Here is a 15552-nt window from a genome sequence, read left to right as displayed (position 1 = left end):
AAATCGGTGCTTAGACATTTTTGAAGATAAAACGGAGACAGTTGCTTGATTTGATATTAAAAGACAATCGAATCGCTTGTGAAATAATTGACATTTGTCAAAAATTGACTGCCTAATTGGCCAAGTCTGCATTTGATTAAAGTTTGTGGTGCCTGGAATTATCCGCACTGCTGCGGCTGAGTCATGGCTTCCCATTTCGCCCACTTCGGAGTTCAACACAGGACACTTGCCAAAATTGTAGCAGTCAAAACAGATCGCCGGGATTGGCAAAAGGCAACAGGCAAGAGGCAACTTGGGCTGACAAATAAGGCTGTGACTTGGCCAGGAAATTCGCTTTTTCCTGGCCTCCTCTTGCGTGCGCATAAAATTCAAATCAATGACAAGACGTCGAGAACGACGACGACGAGGACAACTTTGCCGGCAACATTTGCGTTTCATTGCCAAAACGCCAATTTGGCAACTGGGAAAGCGGAATGCTGTTGCGGTGCTGTCCTGGCTTTTTATGGCTTATAGATATTGTCTCAAGATGTCTGCGGCGGATAATCTTGTTATCGCGACTCGTTGCATTTAATTGAGGCAAGCCAACTCCAAGCTCCAAGCTCGAAACTCCGATCCCAGAGTTCTTCAAGTTGGCTCTCGAGGGTAAAAAATTAATTGGTATATCAAAGCATTTGAATTTTAATGTGTTTTGCGTGGTCAGCGGTTAGAGGTTTTTTTTTTTTATAATTTTTCTAGTGCCTCGCGCCCGAAAAGGAAGGCGTGGCCTTCATTTCCATTCAATTGCACTTGAGCGTCCATTTCTTTTCCGCCTTCTCCATTTAATTTGTTTTTCTTTTCATTCCATTCTATTTTTTGGAAAAAGGGAACACGCAGCTGCCGTTGACATTTGGCATATCCATTCGAATTTCAAACCGAATTCTAAGCATATCAAAATGTTATTCAATACTTTTGCCCAGCATTCCTTAAATGCTTTGTAGTAGGCTCCCTCCTTGGCCGTATTCTAATTTACCTCCGAAAAGGAGCCGGAATGGAAAAAAGTGTCGCATAAAATTACAAAAGACAAAAGGTCGATTGTCCGTCCGAATCGCTTTAATAGAAATCTACGCCCGTATTTTCGTTTGACAGAATTTCCAGCCATTTGGGCCCCGTTCTTCGGTTGGTTGGATTTTTGGTTCCATTGGTTCTTTTGCTTCTTTTGCTTCTTTGGCTGTGGTACACGCTTTTTGCATTGCGCTCTATTTTCGGGCAAAGTTCCCTTTGTCTAGCGCACTCCATTTGCCAGTGCCCCATCCAGATTCGCAGTTCCATATGCAGATTGAATTACACCGCAGGCCGCCATCGTCCCTTTAATTGTCAGTTCAAAGTGGACCAGTTAGGATAATTTGCAGTTGTTCTGGATTAATGCTCTCCGGGGCGGAACTTCGGCAACTTCGGCGGTTGGGGGATCCACGCCTCCGGCTAGAAATATCATTCTTTATAGCGGGGCGGGGTCTCCTTCAAACTCGATTGGGGTTGTTTAGGCCTAGAGCTCAGTGGGAAGCTCAGCTCGACAGAGACGAATATACAATATTCGTAGAACTTAACTAAGGCCATCCTTGTTCGCCGCGCTCATTGCCTAAATTACCAAATAGTCTGGAAAGGGGCCGTAAAATTGCTGCTCAGAACACACTAAAAACTGAATTATCCCATTGCCAAGGGGCGTTCAGCGATCGTTGTTGCTTCAAATTTCTGCTGCCATGTCGTCGCTGCAATCTCGTTTCAAGTGCCCCGCCAAAAGCCACCAAAACCTAATAATATTAAAAGAATCTGCAAATGACGCGCAAATGTTTCAACACTCTCGGCATCAGCTCCTCCGTCCCGTTGTGGAAACCGACGCAATGCCAGAGCAAGAAAAATGTAATAATAATAAAAAACGAAATTATTGCACTTCACATTCACAGTCATCGGACAGTGCCATCTTTTGCCGGCGGCCATCCCGTCCTCTCCTGCACTGCACATTGCGCAATGGGTGCCTCCACCGTGGAAGCGGCCAAGCAGACCAGACCCGCCGATCGAGAACTCAGGATTGAGGATTGGGCATCGGGGATCGACAGCCAACTGGTCCGCCACTCGTTCTAACAAGAAGGTGATATAAGTGGTTCGATTGCCGCGGCCATTGCACACTGCTTTCGAATGAGAGCTTTCCAGATACAAGATACAACTAGGAATGCTAGGTACTAGTACGCATTTTATTTTATGTTAACCAGTTTGTTTCGTTCATGAAATCATTTAATATAAATATGTACTTCATGCTCCTGGGACAGCAGATAACTGCTTCGGTATAACCTTGTTTTCTAAGCTTTGTTTTGTAACCTAAGTAACTAACTTGTCTGTCACATATCTTTTATGTGAAACCACTGTGCCAGCGATCTTGGCGCAGAGGCGACGGCGGCGGCGCGTTAGCGCTAATAAGCAATTGCCAAATTACATTCGCGTGAGTAATCTCGCGCCCCGATGCCTGCGAACGGGTTAAGACGGTAAGACGGCAAGACGGTAAGACGGTTGGGCTAGGACGGCTGCAGCTTGGTGGGCGGAGCCTGCTGGGCACCGCGAGCGCAGATACTTAAGTGATGCCTCGTCCGCCGTCCTCAGTCCACTGCACGTCCATGGGCATCCGCAGGGGCCTGCCAGTCACTCACTCACTCAGTTAGTCAGTTAGTCAGTCAGGCAGTCAGGCAGTCAGTCAGTTGGCCCGGTCACTCATTCATGCCGTCTCTGGTGCACACGAAAAAATATTTCCAAACATAAATCAGCCAATTCCTAGTATTTGCTATATATCTAGACCAGCTGCGGTCTTTATTTAAAATCATTTTAAAGCCTGAAAGTACTATAATACGAGAGTTTTTGTTTATAAAAATAGTTACATTTTAATTCCATATTTTGAACCAAATAAAATGAGGTCCTTCAGCCTAATGTAATATATTTATAATACAGTAATAGAAGTTTATCCACACTTTATATATTTATTCAGCTCCCAAGATATCCGCATTTTTTCTGTGTGCCTGAGGAAGCAGCTCCGAGCTCCCCGACTTCACAGACTTTTCGAATCGAAGACTTAGCCTGTAATTTAGTTTTTTGCCCGTTCGGCTGCTTCTGCCGCTCTTGCCGCTGCATTTTGTGGCCCAAAGTAGTCAGTTAGTTAGCGCTGCGATCGCCATTTCTTCGCTCCCTTTCCAAGCCGCTCGCTGGGATAAGGAATTTCTTCCCTTTAACACATTTTGGCATGCAATTTGTTGAAATTAACTTCAATTGCAATTTCTGTTCTGTTCGCGCCGTGCTCAAGTCGCTCTGGCCGCTTGGCTCCTCCTGCAACCCAAAACTTGTGTCATTCCCATTGGGTTATCGTTGCCGCATCTTTTTGGGCCAACTGACATGTGCATATAGGCATGGATGTGGCCATTAGAGCGGCAATCTGGCTGTCAGAGCGGGGGGAGATCGGTTCCCAATTCGATTGCTGTTTTGCTGTGGAATAATGCCCCCCAGGCAGGATAACTGTTAATGGCCAATGAAAGAGCCTTGAGATTAATTTAACGGGCCAGAAAAGCAGGGGAACCACTCTTCGGATTTTCGAACAACTACCTTGTACATAAAGGGATTCCAGCTCTTGACTTCTTACTGCTGCTTAATTTACTTCGAACTGCGCTATTTCGATTGCAATCCTGCCATATTGTATTGGTATCCCCCAGGTATTCCACACAGAGAAAAAATCTAAGTATATATCTATATATCTGTTCTCAAAATAAAATACCATAAAGCATGAATATGCACAACTGCTACAGGTTGAACAATCACGGTTATATTGTTTTACTTACTAACGAATCTTTCCCATCGAAAACCTTCTTTGAAATTGGTTCTTTATTTTTTCTCGGTGCCTGCCCAGTTGAATTGCTTTCGACTGGCCATGGCCTAATATGAAGCAACACCATTAGCAGCATGCAAATTAAAAGTACTCAACAACACATCAACTGGCCAGCTACCAGGCTGCCAGGCTGCCATCTCCGTCTCCAGCTCCAGCTGGATATCCAGCTGCTCCGACTAGGAGCTGGACTGCATCCTGCTGGTTTTGCTGTCGGCTGGAGCACCCAGTGCTGTCGAAACAAAGACTAAATGCCTGCAAAACCTAGCAAAGAGCGCTGCAACACGAAATGGCCGGCAAGAAGCTATCAAAGCTGGCGATGGTAATTGCAGGTTTCGCTGCAAACATTTTGCACCAAAACGACGTCGCTGCCATCAAGGAGCTGCCTCATCCCCATCCCCATCCACATGGCTTTCGACTACAATGTCGGCGATGACTGCCCTCGATGCGCATGCGCAACGACCATGGAGATCAGAATGGCAATGGCCATCAGTCAGCCGACCGACTTGCGACTCACTGACTGCTCGACTTAATGACGGGCCAGTGAGTGGAAGAAGCACACCAAAGGGCCACTGCGATTGGCGGTCCTAGACCCAAATCTGGAGCTCGTAGCAGAGCTCCACCATTGGGCGTGGAACAACGTTAAGCTTCCTTAATATCTTTATTTTTAGGACTCCACTTTTGAAACAATTCCTATCGCCCTGCTTGTTTAATCAGAAGTGGTTTCATGCTAAGCCAGTTAAACACTATTTTGAATATGGTTAAGGAAAAGTATTTCAAAATATAATAAGAATTTTTTATGTTGACTAAAAATAGCCATCAAGCACTTCCCTCAGTCCTGCAAGACCTCAAATGCATTGACTTTCGGTCTGGAGCCCAAGTGAACGACTCGGCTCCTGGTGAACCTGAATTTAACAGCCATTGTGGCCAACTCCCTCCGGCTACCTGCTGCCTGTTTGTCTTTGCCATTAGAGCCTCCGCTCAATTTCCCAAATGACAAACATGCCAAAACGGCTACAGCCCTAGACAATGGCCAAAAGGAGCAGCAGGATGGCCAACAAAGGCAGCAGCAGCAGCAGCACATTAATCACAATGCTCCAAAACGGCTTGACAGGCATCTACGAGGAATTGTCCCTGGTCCCCGGCTGAGTGTGTGTGTGGTATCCTTGGCATAATTCTTATTCAATCGCTAAGGACAATGGCTGCGGCTCGTTGTAGTTTCAATTTGCGGTGGGCTTGAGATTTGCGCCAAGACAATTGCCAAGAAAGACAGGAAGCCAACGACTCCGGCCATCAATTTTAAAAATGAAAAATTTCCTTCTGCCTTGGCAGTGGCCGGAAAATGGAAAATTAAATTAACCTTTGCTGCCGTCTTTTCCTCTTCCTTTCCCTCTGTTCTTGCCAGCTTTCCATGTTTTGTTTGCTGGCCGAAAACAAATGCAAGTCCAGAGTCCGAAGTGCGATAGCATCTACTGCCGAAATATGTTAATTTTCAATTTAGTAGTTGGTCGCTCTGGAAAAATTGTGTTTTTATATACAACCAGTTTTCCCTTTAATTTTTCGTTTATTTTCGGGCCTGTTCTTGGCCTTATTGGAGGCACTCGAGCGGAACGGGAACCAAAGTTTCCAGGGAGCAGCGCGTCGAACGAATTATCACATCCACTAATCTGCTGCATATCATTTTCGCAGGCGTAGTTGGACCTGTTGCCACGCCCCTTTTTACTACAAGAGGAAGTGTTGCCATGTTAGTTTGCCGCTCAGCGACTTCATAAACAATTTGTTGGGCCTGCTGAAGAAATAATTAAGACATTATAAATTATTTGGGCCGGGGGTGTTGAGTGTCCGGCTTTGTCTGCGGCATTTTCGTTCTTAATGAGCATAACAAAATATTTCATTTGATATGTATCTGCGCTCTTTTCATCATACTCGTTGATAGTTTGAGTTATGGGATGCGGCCTGTTAACCTTCCGTTTTGGGGATTTTTTATGGGAACTGCTTTTGATAATAGAACTTGGCTTCAAATGATCCATTTCGAGGCGGTCATTCAGAGATATTTTCAGACAGCAAGCTATACGGAAATGAATTCAACTTTCTCTTGAATTTCATACTCTGTGACTTAAATTCGAAATACTTTTATGAGTTGTATTCCACTTCATAAAGGCAATGGCAGGTAAATGCGCTCCTCAGAAACCACTTGTTGTAATCGCTGGCTGAAAGTCACTCAATTCGCAATGCATTCAATTAAGCTGAAAAGTTTTTCAGTCAAAATTGCTAAATGTCGAAAACTTCAGCAATCTGAAGGGCACTCGCGACCAGTTAACTGGACGGATCAGTCAACGAAGCGCCTGCCAGAGATGCAATCTCAGCCGGGATCTGCATTTCAGGCCCGGTCGGAATCGAAATTGAAATCGGAATCGGAATCAGAATCAGCGCAGCGCAGCAAAAACGATTTTCAAATCAATTTCTCAATCAATGTCAGGGCGCATACAAAACACACGTCGGAGAAGAGCCGCTTTGTATTTCAGGCTGGATTTCGATTGGAGTGGCGCGATTCCTGGAAGCCCGAGCCGAAGCTGGAAATCGTGGGCTCGCATACTGGTGCCCAAAAGTAAAAGGTTCAAATTGTGTCCAAAATGTCAAAAGCGGGCTCAATATGATCACCGCCGCCTCGCCGCAACAGAAGCCCAGGAAATTTGATCGCATGCAGATAGCGCTGGGCCCTGGGACTCCAAGTTAGCCAAGGTTCTGGGCTATGGGCTTGGGATTGGACTTGGGCTTGGGCTTGGGCATGGGCATGCAACTGTTTTGTCGTTTTTGGCGTGCGATAACCCAAGTCAATGACTGCCACTGCGGTCTGAGATCCGATCCCCACACCAGCCCACCATCTCCTCCTTATCCGGCATGAAAAGTGAACTTGACTGCAGCCGGCACTCGAGTGCACTGCCAACTTACGGGAGCCATGGGCCAGGCGGCCCAGGTTTCGGCCTGGCCAAAACTGCAGTCCCGGCCGCGGTCTCATCCTCATCCTCATCAGCATCATCATCGCTGCATACAATCGCCGATAATCTCACGCTTGGCATCGGCAATATCGGCGCAGACAGCGCATCCGCACTGGGAGAAATCGGTACAGAGTTCTTGGTTCCCTGCAAATGAATGGGGAACTGAACTTGTGCTATTGTTCAGCACTTGCCAGGCGTTTTAAAACATCAATATTCCCTTATTTACTTCTGAGTAGATCAGAAGTTCCCCCTATTTCGCTCTCTGTAAGCTCAGATGCGACCTGAGCTGGGAGTTCGGCTTAGTGCGCTTTAGTTTAGTTTGGCCCCTGGTCGGGCAGTTGTTGTGACTTGGCATTCAATTGAATTTCGTTAAATTACATGAATGTATAACCATTTTAATTTTCTTTTCGGCTGCTGCTCGGAATCGTCGGGCATCTGGATTTCTGGCCCAGCCTGGTCAGGGATAGCGACTCCTTCGCAGCGACTGCTTCGGCCTGGGATGGGATCTCGGCGCGCTTGTAGTCGATGCCTTTTGAATGATGACCCTACAAATCACGTTTCGCAATGGCTCTGGTTCCTGCTCCGATCATCAAGATGCTGGGCCGCCGATAGTCCCACCAGGAGGCATTCCCATAATGACGATGATGATGGGGAAGTGCCAGCAGCGACGGCTCCCAGGAAAATGGGTTTTTCGAAGGTGTTGCCACCGGTCTTCTTCTTGCTCAGCCGGAGGCTTTTCCGCAGCAACTACCATTGGTACAGTGCGAGCTGGGTTCGGTAGTCGCAGTAGTAATGCACTATTAGTTAATGGTTTTCCAGTTGATTGACGTTGCCAATATTGCTAGTGTCGTACGGATTTTTCTCTTCTCTGTTTTTGGACAATGTTTGTGTAACAAATCCCATTTCGTGACTGTCAAAGGCCCAACCACTGTTGTTTACTTAGGTTCCCAGCCCTTCGTCGGGCTATTTGCCCTGCGAGTGACTGAAAGGCATACAAATTCTGCGACTCCCACCCAGAATTTCGCACTGCACAAATCATGTTCATTACCCAACCACCGCCGCTGTGTCAGTTAATTTCAATTTTGAACATGATACGCCCCAAAAAGGATAACTCGTGTGACAAAAAACAATTAAGTCCCGGGGCGACACGAAACGTGAATGTCCCGCTGCATAGAAATCAGGGAGTGGGCTGTGGCTCGGATTCGGATTTGGAGTCGGAGTCGCAGGCGACAATCCAAACAACCCAAAGCCCAAGTAATGCTCGTTCACAGTTCCCATACCGAATAATACCTGCATGCACGGCGAAAGCGTGAAAACGAAATGAAAAATCACGCTGCAGAGGCGGGGCGGGCGGGGCGGGCGGGGGTAGGTGGAAGGACGCGAAGGACGCGGGGTGGGGCAGAGACGGGCGCCGAGGCATGCACAATTGGGCGTTGTAATTGAATTAGTCACACCCACAGATTGCACACATGAATGACTTGCCGAAGACAAAAAGACACAGGAGTCCTGGGGGAGGGACTCGGATCGCAGGCACCAAAAAACTGCGATTTATTTATTAAACTAGGTTACCAGGCAACGGATCACGAGGGCGGGGCAGCGATGAACGGATTTTCCCAAGGCTGGACTGGTAAACGACGCGATGCAATGCATTAAAGCGGCGACTTGGCCGGATTACACAAAAGAACAGTAAGGATTTGGCTTTAATATGGCTGTCATCCGCTGAATTTAAGTTCAAAGCTATACTGAAAGGCTATAAATATTTGTAAGCAAGCAGAATTCAAATTGAGTTTCATTTTTTAAAGCATATGCTCTTAGAAAACGCAGTATTTTTTGCAGCGCTCTTAGGTAACTTAGCTCAAGTCCTTGGCTAAATTCATTCTACTCATGAGTATGTGCGCATACAGCTTAGTCCTCTGATTTTCCCTTTCGCCCACTGTATAGGTGTATGTGTGCCAGTGTGTGTAAGTGTGTAAGGCGTCTCAAGGACCTCGGTGGCACTGCTCAAGTATTTGCCACTGCGAGGCCAATTTGCATTATAATCGGGAGTAGTGACGACTTGACCTTGTCCCACACACACACACGCACTGTGACGATAGCACGGGCACACAGATACAGCCCGTTTTTCTACTACACTTTCACGAGCACTTTTTTCAGCGCCGCCCGAAAGTATGCTTTGAGATTCTGCAGCTTGTAATTAAACATGTAACCCGGCACTACATTAAGGTTATTTATCGCCGAGTGTCGAGTGCCCTCCAGCTGCTGCCCTCCTACTTTGCTGCTCTTCCACATTTTGCTATTTAAAATGATAAAATGCATGTTGACCTCAACGGAGCAGCCGAGAGTGGGAAGCACTCAGCATCCTGACACGGCCCGTAATAAAATCCAAAAATGTGTTGCCACAAAAATGTTATTTCCTAAATATACCCACCCGCCAGGTGCTTCTCTTCCACTTGGCATCTCAGTTCGCCGGATAACGACGTCTGCTCCGCTCCGCTCTGCAATGTTCTCATCCCGGGCTGAAGTTACTCATGCGGTTTTTACTGGTAATTAAATTAAATTTATTTAAGTTGAGTTAGCTTACGCTCGCTGGATGTCCTGGATATCCTGGATGTCCTGGATGTCCTGGTTGTCCTGGGCGGGTTACCAGCTGCCTCTTGGCTTGGGTTACGGTGGTTTTCTACCAACAATGTTGCGGTGGAGCAACCACAGCACTCATCCGCTCAGGTGTCCATCCACTTGAGGCCGCCTTCTGTTCTTCTGCACTGCATTTAAAGTGACAATTTTGTTTTCGTGCTTAAAGTGTGTAATCGGAGCTGATAAAAGCTTTTGCTATTTGGACGCTCCGAATGCCCGGGGTCACTGGGCGATAGTGAGTAAGGAATTCTATACCGCAGAGCAGGAACTCAAGAGATTGTAAGGTGAATTGTGCAGATTTGTTTTGGACAGCGATGGAGTAACAAAAGTTTCCAACACATAAACATAAACGCGTAGGTAAAGGAAATTTAATAATTTTCATTGGCGCTCTGGCCACCCGTAATTACTATACATACAAACTGTGCTTTCCATTTGGGAGCCACTTGTAAATAAAACTGGTAAGGTCAAGAGTCAAGAGTGGGCGAGGCAGAGCAACGATAATGGAAAATCAAAGGGGATAGAAAAGCAATTGAAAATCTGGCTCCTGTGGTTGTTATATTCACATTATTTATTTGTTCACAATTCACGCAGTTTGCCATTTCTGGGCTCAGTTGCTCGGCTACCAACTTTATTTATAGGTCATTCATTGTGGAACTATATGGAATGGAGGGGGAATTCGCAGCAACAATGGGTTTTGGCCAAGTATGCAAGTATTGTTCACAATATATTATTTTATTTTTCACAGTTTGCCAATTGCAGTGGCCGCGGTGCCTATTTTGTATTTGTTTCATTGCTGGAAATGCTTTGTAGGTATTTACAAACGTTTTTTATCCACTTTAGACACGAATTACACCTTAAAAAGCAGGGAGTGCCAGAAATCGTTAAATTGGATTACTCTATTATGCCTGGAAGCTTAAAATATAAAAAGTGTAAATATGTTCTCTTACTGAACCGAAAGCGTAAAATCGAATTTGAAATCAATTTATTTAAGACTTGCTGCTTACATTGTTTTAATACAATGTTATCCCCTAACCAGTAAGGGCTTATTTTTGAATTCTATATTTTATTTTTTTCAGTATCCATGCGACCATTACATTCTGATAAGGATTACCAAACTGGGAATACCCCTACTCGAGCATTGTTGGCCAACATCGGGCCACAGAGTGTTGGCACTGCCAAAAGCATTTCAATTTCAATTTTTTGCCACCGTGTTGCTGCTGCGCTTTTCTTGCTGCAATGTTGCTGTTGCTGTTGCGATATTGCTGCTGTGCTGCTGGCAGGCAGCGTCTGAAATCGTGCCGTTAATCGCTTTAAATATGCGACAGGTTGCTGCACAGCTCGGTGGCGTCTCCGCTGTGCCCGTGTTTTCTGCTGGGCTTGCAGGCTGTGAGCGAAGGATTTCATAATCCACGGCATTTGTCTCACCGATTATGCAATTCGAATAGCCAGCAGTGGGGCTGGTGCCCTGGTATATGCAGCACCCAATTCAGGAAGTCATTTGCCAAACGTATTAAAGCCTTTGTGCAAACAAATGTTTATTTAAATTAGACGCCCGACAAATGAACGCAAAAGACCCAAAAAATCGGCCAGAAAACACAGAGATACGAAAGCACAGAAATAAACGGTAGCGTTTTGTATTTGATTTTCACTTTCTATTTGCGGTCGGTTTACCATTTGCATTTGATTTGTTGTCACCCATTGTTATTGCCTCTGTTATTTTATGCAAATTCACATCCCCTGGTCACTGGCTGCTATTTGTTGAATAAAAAACCGAAGTCATGCAACAGTCGGAATATCGCAAAGTCGGTATGTTGATTTTCAGTAAAAGCCGACAGACAAACGTAGCTTTACGTTTGTTGATCGTCGCTAAAGTACATAAACAGACCTCTGGTAACTTTAGAACATAAAGTAACATTATACATGTTTCAACAAATATTCTTTTAATACTCGTTAATCATCTTTAGCACTACCTCTTTCGATACTTGTGCCGTCGTAATAGGCGTAGATAATTTCACTGCGATAATATCAAATCATTTTTATCCCTTCAGTTCACGCATGTATGCATAAGGGTAGGCGGCCCAAATGAAGACGAGCACTGAAAAATAAAATAGGCTCGTTTGATAGGGAATTCTGCTGAAAATTATAGTTCCTACTGACTAACATAAAAATATGACATTCAAAATGGCGACCACAATATCTACATTCATACTAAGCCTATGTAGGTATATCATCAATCCAACCTTTATAATAATCAAAACAACTCCGCAAATCAGTGACACAGTTACCCAGATAAGCAAAAGAATGGGTATTTCCTTTAGAAAAAATATGCATCTTAAATTAGCCATTGATTGCCTTGACCAGCGAACACTTACCCTGAGTGCCCCTATAATCAGAAAAAAAGCAGCAATAAAAATGGGAATCCATGTGATCAATGATGCCACTAACCATTTGTTCACTCCGTACAGGGCTATATATGTAATGCAGATATAGATTTGGTAGTTTTAAAGTGGTATGATTCTTACCTATATGAAAGCACTCGTAAGAAAACTCTATAATCCCGACCAAAATCGCAAACAATGCAATTATGACGCAACAAGGCTTTTGGTTCGCATTCAAGCACATTGTTATTTTATTTGATTTGATAATTTATTTTGGACATTTAAATCCAAGTCACTCGTTATTACAATTGAAGCGTCTACTGCTAGACGCAATCTGCTTTAGAGAAAAAGTGGGCTAGAGGGCTAAAAATTATTCTATAAGAGAAAATGCATTAATAAAAATGGATAATATAAGCATAAGAAAAAACGATTTTAAAAAATTTATATATATAACAGAAAAATAATAAATGAATATAGTATGTGAAACTGCTGAAAATAAAAATAAAACTCAAAGTAAACTAACATACGAAAACATTCCATTCCACAGAGACCATGAAATGCTGAATAAAAATTTCAAAATCCAAAAAATAAAAGATGCGATTTTGCAATGGATATAAACATATATATATGCATATATCTATAACGTAAACGATTTTATTACCAAGAGCTCTAAGAGTTTTACAAAAAGGAAAATAGTAATAACAATAAATGGTTTAGGAAAAGACCATTTTAATTAAGCATTTAATTTATTCGAATTCCTCTTCTTCAATTTCCCGTTTATATGCATAAGGGTAGTATGCGGAAGAAAATACAAATACTGATAAATAAGAGAAATAGTTGTCATTAACATACTGCTGAAAAAATTGTTAAGTTGACTTACGTATAAGAAGTATTATAAGGCCGCCAGAAACAATATAGTACGTGTCTTGTGGATGAATGTTTTTGGGTGGAGTGAATAAAACAATTTTTATAAAAATTTGAACAACTCCGAAAATCAGCACGACTGTTATCCAAGTCACCAGAAGAGAAAGAATTTTCTAAAAATACTAAAAGGTAAAATTTGTCCCCTTTTTTTTGAGCACTTATCTGCCTTCATTGCGCCTACAATCAGGAGAACTGCTGTCAAGATAATGGGCACCCAGGCTAAAACAGACAGCAGTAGCCAAAGATTCCAACCAAATGTGTCTACGAGATAAACTGATATAGAAATGCATAATATGGCACATTTTTACCTAGCAGATGAGCTCGGTATCCTAGATCGGTGGACCCCACAGTGATGGCCAGCAATCCTATAAAGATGCAACATAGTTGGCGGCTCACATTGCAACACATCTCAACTTTTGTATGAGTCATAAAACAACAGGACTATTATCACTGAATGAAATATTTCAGCGTTAAATTACGCCTTTTATCGAATTTTAGAAAGTGCATTATCAAGCTATTAATGATGTGTATGTTTATTAGTTGTAGTGACATTTAATGCCAAGTCACTTTGGTTTCTACTTTCAATTTTATTTAATTTTAATTTATTTCATTTTAGTTTAACTTCAGCACAATATACGAAATTGCCGCACTGGAAACCCTAATTGTTCATTGAATGCTAATTTTTATTTTTTAGTTCTCTTATCTAAACAAAAACTACGCCTAATTTTCTATCTATACAGTCTGAAATTTGGACATTTGTTGGTGACTTACCTAGTTGCCTTTGAAATCTAAAGGAAAAAGTACAAATTTGTTCACATAACTTCACAATTCGTTATAGCAAGCTTAAATATTTCAAATTCAAATTATTTTTTTCGTAGAACTGCGTAACATTGGGTTGCTTATTATTCTCCTTCTAAAAGCTAGCGCAGATGAAGCCGAAGGATTTGGAGGAGAAGAGCGACGCCGCTCCCAGCGACCCAAACAACGAGCATCCTCCAATATCCTCCGGGACTAGGACACGTTTCACGTTAAGCTCGCCATTTTACCAGGGAGGCACTACCTTCGGCGGTAGTGCAGGCATCATTCGCGTTTCGGACCATTTCAACTTGGCCAGGTTGCTCGCTTCAGAAGTCAACAAGAGTAGGGAAAGGGAAACTTGCTCGGGGTCCACAGAGTCGAAGATCTTGAAACGCCGTCGTCTGTACGCTTTTCTCAATCAGAAAGAAATGATGTACAGAAAGTACCGGAAAGTACTCAATAATCCTCGAATGGACAATATTCAAGAGCTGGAGGAAACACAAATGTCATTTAGAAAGAATTCGGGCAGGATGCCATTGCGAACATTCTTCTTCTCGGAGCCGATTCCGCTAAAACCACTTGGCTCGAAGCGCAGTTACGCATTTCCCGACCCAACTCCTCTGAATTAGGTTGTTTAGTTGAATGCAACATTTTGGACGTTTCTTTGTATTAACGTAAAACTGTAGAAGGCAAGCTTTCTTTGCCATAAATTAAAATAAGAATACTTTATTCTTTGAAGTACAAATTCTGTATACTATTGTAAGGTTTAACTAATGGATTCAGTGGTTGAGTTAAGTGGCAGCACAAAGGATGTGCCCATTTTCGCACACTGAATTTCCAATTCGAATCAAACATATTGGTAATTTAATCAACAACCTGTGGAAGTTGCTGCACTTCGGGGAGCATTTCCCGCCAGGATTTCCCCCTGATTCAGTGGGTGCGTGGGTGGGAATGATATTTTTGCGACTGGTTCCAAAATGCCAGCATTTTAATTAAATTTTTCAAGCAATTCAAGCAAAGTTGCCAATGGTTGACACTGGGCGGGTGGGGGCGTGGCAGGTGCACTTTTTTTGTTGACTGCACACGCCGAGAAGCGGCAACAAATGTGCAGAAAGTTTTCGCCCTCCCGGGCTGCGGGGCAATTGGCATTTGCAGGGGGCGTGGGGCGAGGGGCGAGGGGCGAGGGCAGGAGGCCATTAATTAACTAGAAATGCCATTTTCCACAATTATACGTTCGCCGACTATATAGAAATGTAAAAACTAATTACATTGCAATTTGCCAGCGTAATAGCCCGGGCCAGGCTCGTGTCTCCACTGCTTTTCTGCAAACTGCATGCAAAGCGAATTATGTGGGGTTGGCAGGAAGGGTGGGGTGGATAGGGGTAAAATGGGGGCTGGATGGGCGGATGGGCGGATGGGCGACTAACAAGTTTCCGCGCTACTTCCTTGGAAATTCAAAATCAATGCAGAAGGCAAAGGACACATCCTGGTGGCTCGGAAGTTTGTCCAGGTCCAAGCCAAGTCCCGCTCCCTGTTCCATAACAACTTATATTCCTGAGCAAGGACTCAGGTGTCCTGGTGAGCATGTATGAGTGCTGGGTGGGCGTGGCACGTTATTATATGCTGCATGCAAGGCATTTGCATCCAGTAATAAACGGGAAACGCCGGTTGAAAATACCATAGAACTTGCCCGTAACAAAATGATTCTCCCTTGGACGAAAAGTAACAGTTTTAATAAGCCCATATAGACATACTCGCATAGAACATCTACATTTTACGATCTCTAGCTTTCACTTTAAAGGTTGAAGTCCGCAGCCCTGCTCCGATTGACTTGGGCGATTAATGGCCAATATAGCTTCCATGTGCTGTGCACCATTGTGCTTAGCGGTTACTTAAGCCGGGCTTAATTTGCCTCGGCTGCACC

The 15552-nt window shown here is 43.9% G+C and overlaps 3 protein-coding genes across 6 annotated transcripts; 1 reads left to right on the top strand and 2 right to left on the bottom strand.

Moving 5' to 3' along the window:
- Positions 1 to 11544: 11544 nt before the first annotated feature.
- LOC26526086 lies at positions 11545 to 12174 on the bottom strand. Of its 2 annotated transcripts, none has more exons than XM_015157253.2 (4): positions 12051 to 12174; positions 11901 to 11995; positions 11690 to 11840; positions 11545 to 11623 (listed from the first exon to the last, which is right to left on the bottom strand). In XM_015157253.2, the coding sequence occupies exons 1-4, from the start codon at positions 12148 to 12150 to the stop codon at positions 11565 to 11567; spliced, it is 405 nt and encodes a 134-aa protein (XP_015012739.1). In that variant the 5' UTR covers positions 12151 to 12174; the 3' UTR covers positions 11545 to 11564. The 2 variants fall into 2 exon arrangements, with proteins under 2 accessions (XP_015012739.1, XP_026836339.1); XM_026980538.1 differs by having other exon boundaries at positions 11554 to 11623; positions 11901 to 11968; positions 12051 to 12150.
- A 465-nt stretch (positions 12175 to 12639) lies between these two features.
- On the bottom strand, positions 12640 to 13356 carry LOC26526101. 3 transcript variants are annotated; one of them, XM_015157257.2, is made up of 4 exons: positions 13139 to 13356; positions 12997 to 13091; positions 12787 to 12943; positions 12640 to 12723 (listed from the first exon to the last, which is right to left on the bottom strand). In XM_015157257.2, exons 1-4 carry the CDS (start codon positions 13257 to 13259, stop codon positions 12653 to 12655), a joined length of 444 nt encoding a protein of 147 aa, XP_015012743.2. In that variant the 5' UTR covers positions 13260 to 13356; the 3' UTR covers positions 12640 to 12652. The 3 variants fall into 3 exon arrangements, with proteins under 3 accessions (XP_015012743.2, XP_026836337.1, XP_026836338.1); XM_026980536.1 differs by having other exon boundaries at positions 13012 to 13091; XM_026980537.1 differs by lacking the exon at positions 12640 to 12723 and having other exon boundaries at positions 12799 to 12852.
- Positions 13357 to 13659: 303 nt separating this feature from the next.
- LOC6547449 lies at positions 13660 to 14367 on the top strand. Its single transcript, XM_001974826.2, has one exon. The coding sequence runs from the start codon at positions 13760 to 13762 to the stop codon at positions 14255 to 14257; it is 498 nt and encodes a 165-aa protein (XP_001974862.1). The 5' UTR covers positions 13660 to 13759; the 3' UTR covers positions 14258 to 14367.
- The last annotated feature ends 1185 nt before the right edge of the window (positions 14368 to 15552 follow it).

This window comes from Drosophila erecta, unplaced genomic scaffold (genome assembly GCF_003286155.1).
Source record: "Drosophila erecta strain 14021-0224.00,06,07 unplaced genomic scaffold, DereRS2 tig00000092-arrow-pilon, whole genome shotgun sequence".
Lineage (NCBI taxonomy): Eukaryota > Metazoa > Arthropoda > Insecta > Diptera > Drosophilidae > Drosophila > Drosophila erecta.
Note: the sequence above shows the minus strand (reverse complement) of the source record. Positions and strands in the feature narration are given on the sequence as shown.

Coding starts and splice junctions, on each gene's coding strand:
- LOC26526086 (XM_015157253.2), bottom strand. CDS start 12,150: ATGTGCTTGAATGCGAACCAAAAGCCTTGTTGCGTCATAATTGCATTG. Junction 11,996..12,050: donor TTACGAGTGCTTTCATATAG/GTAAGAATCATA, acceptor TTACATATATAG/CCCTGTACGGAGTGAACAAA. Junction 11,624..11,689: donor TTTGAATGTCATATTTTTAT/GTTAGTCAGTAG, acceptor TTTATTTTTCAG/TGCTCGTCTTCATTTGGGCC.
- LOC26526101 (XM_015157257.2), bottom strand. CDS start 13,259: ATGACTCATACAAAAGTTGAGATGTGTTGCAATGTGAGCCGCCAACTA. Junction 13,092..13,138: donor ATACCGAGCTCATCTGCTAG/GTAAAAATGTGC, acceptor TTTATCTCGTAG/ACACATTTGGTTGGAATCTT. Junction 12,944..12,996: donor TGATTGTAGGCGCAATGAAG/GCAGATAAGTGC, acceptor TAGTATTTTTAG/AAAATTCTTTCTCTTCTGGT.
- LOC6547449 (XM_001974826.2), top strand. CDS start 13,760: ATGAAGCCGAAGGATTTGGAGGAGAAGAGCGACGCCGCTCCCAGCGAC.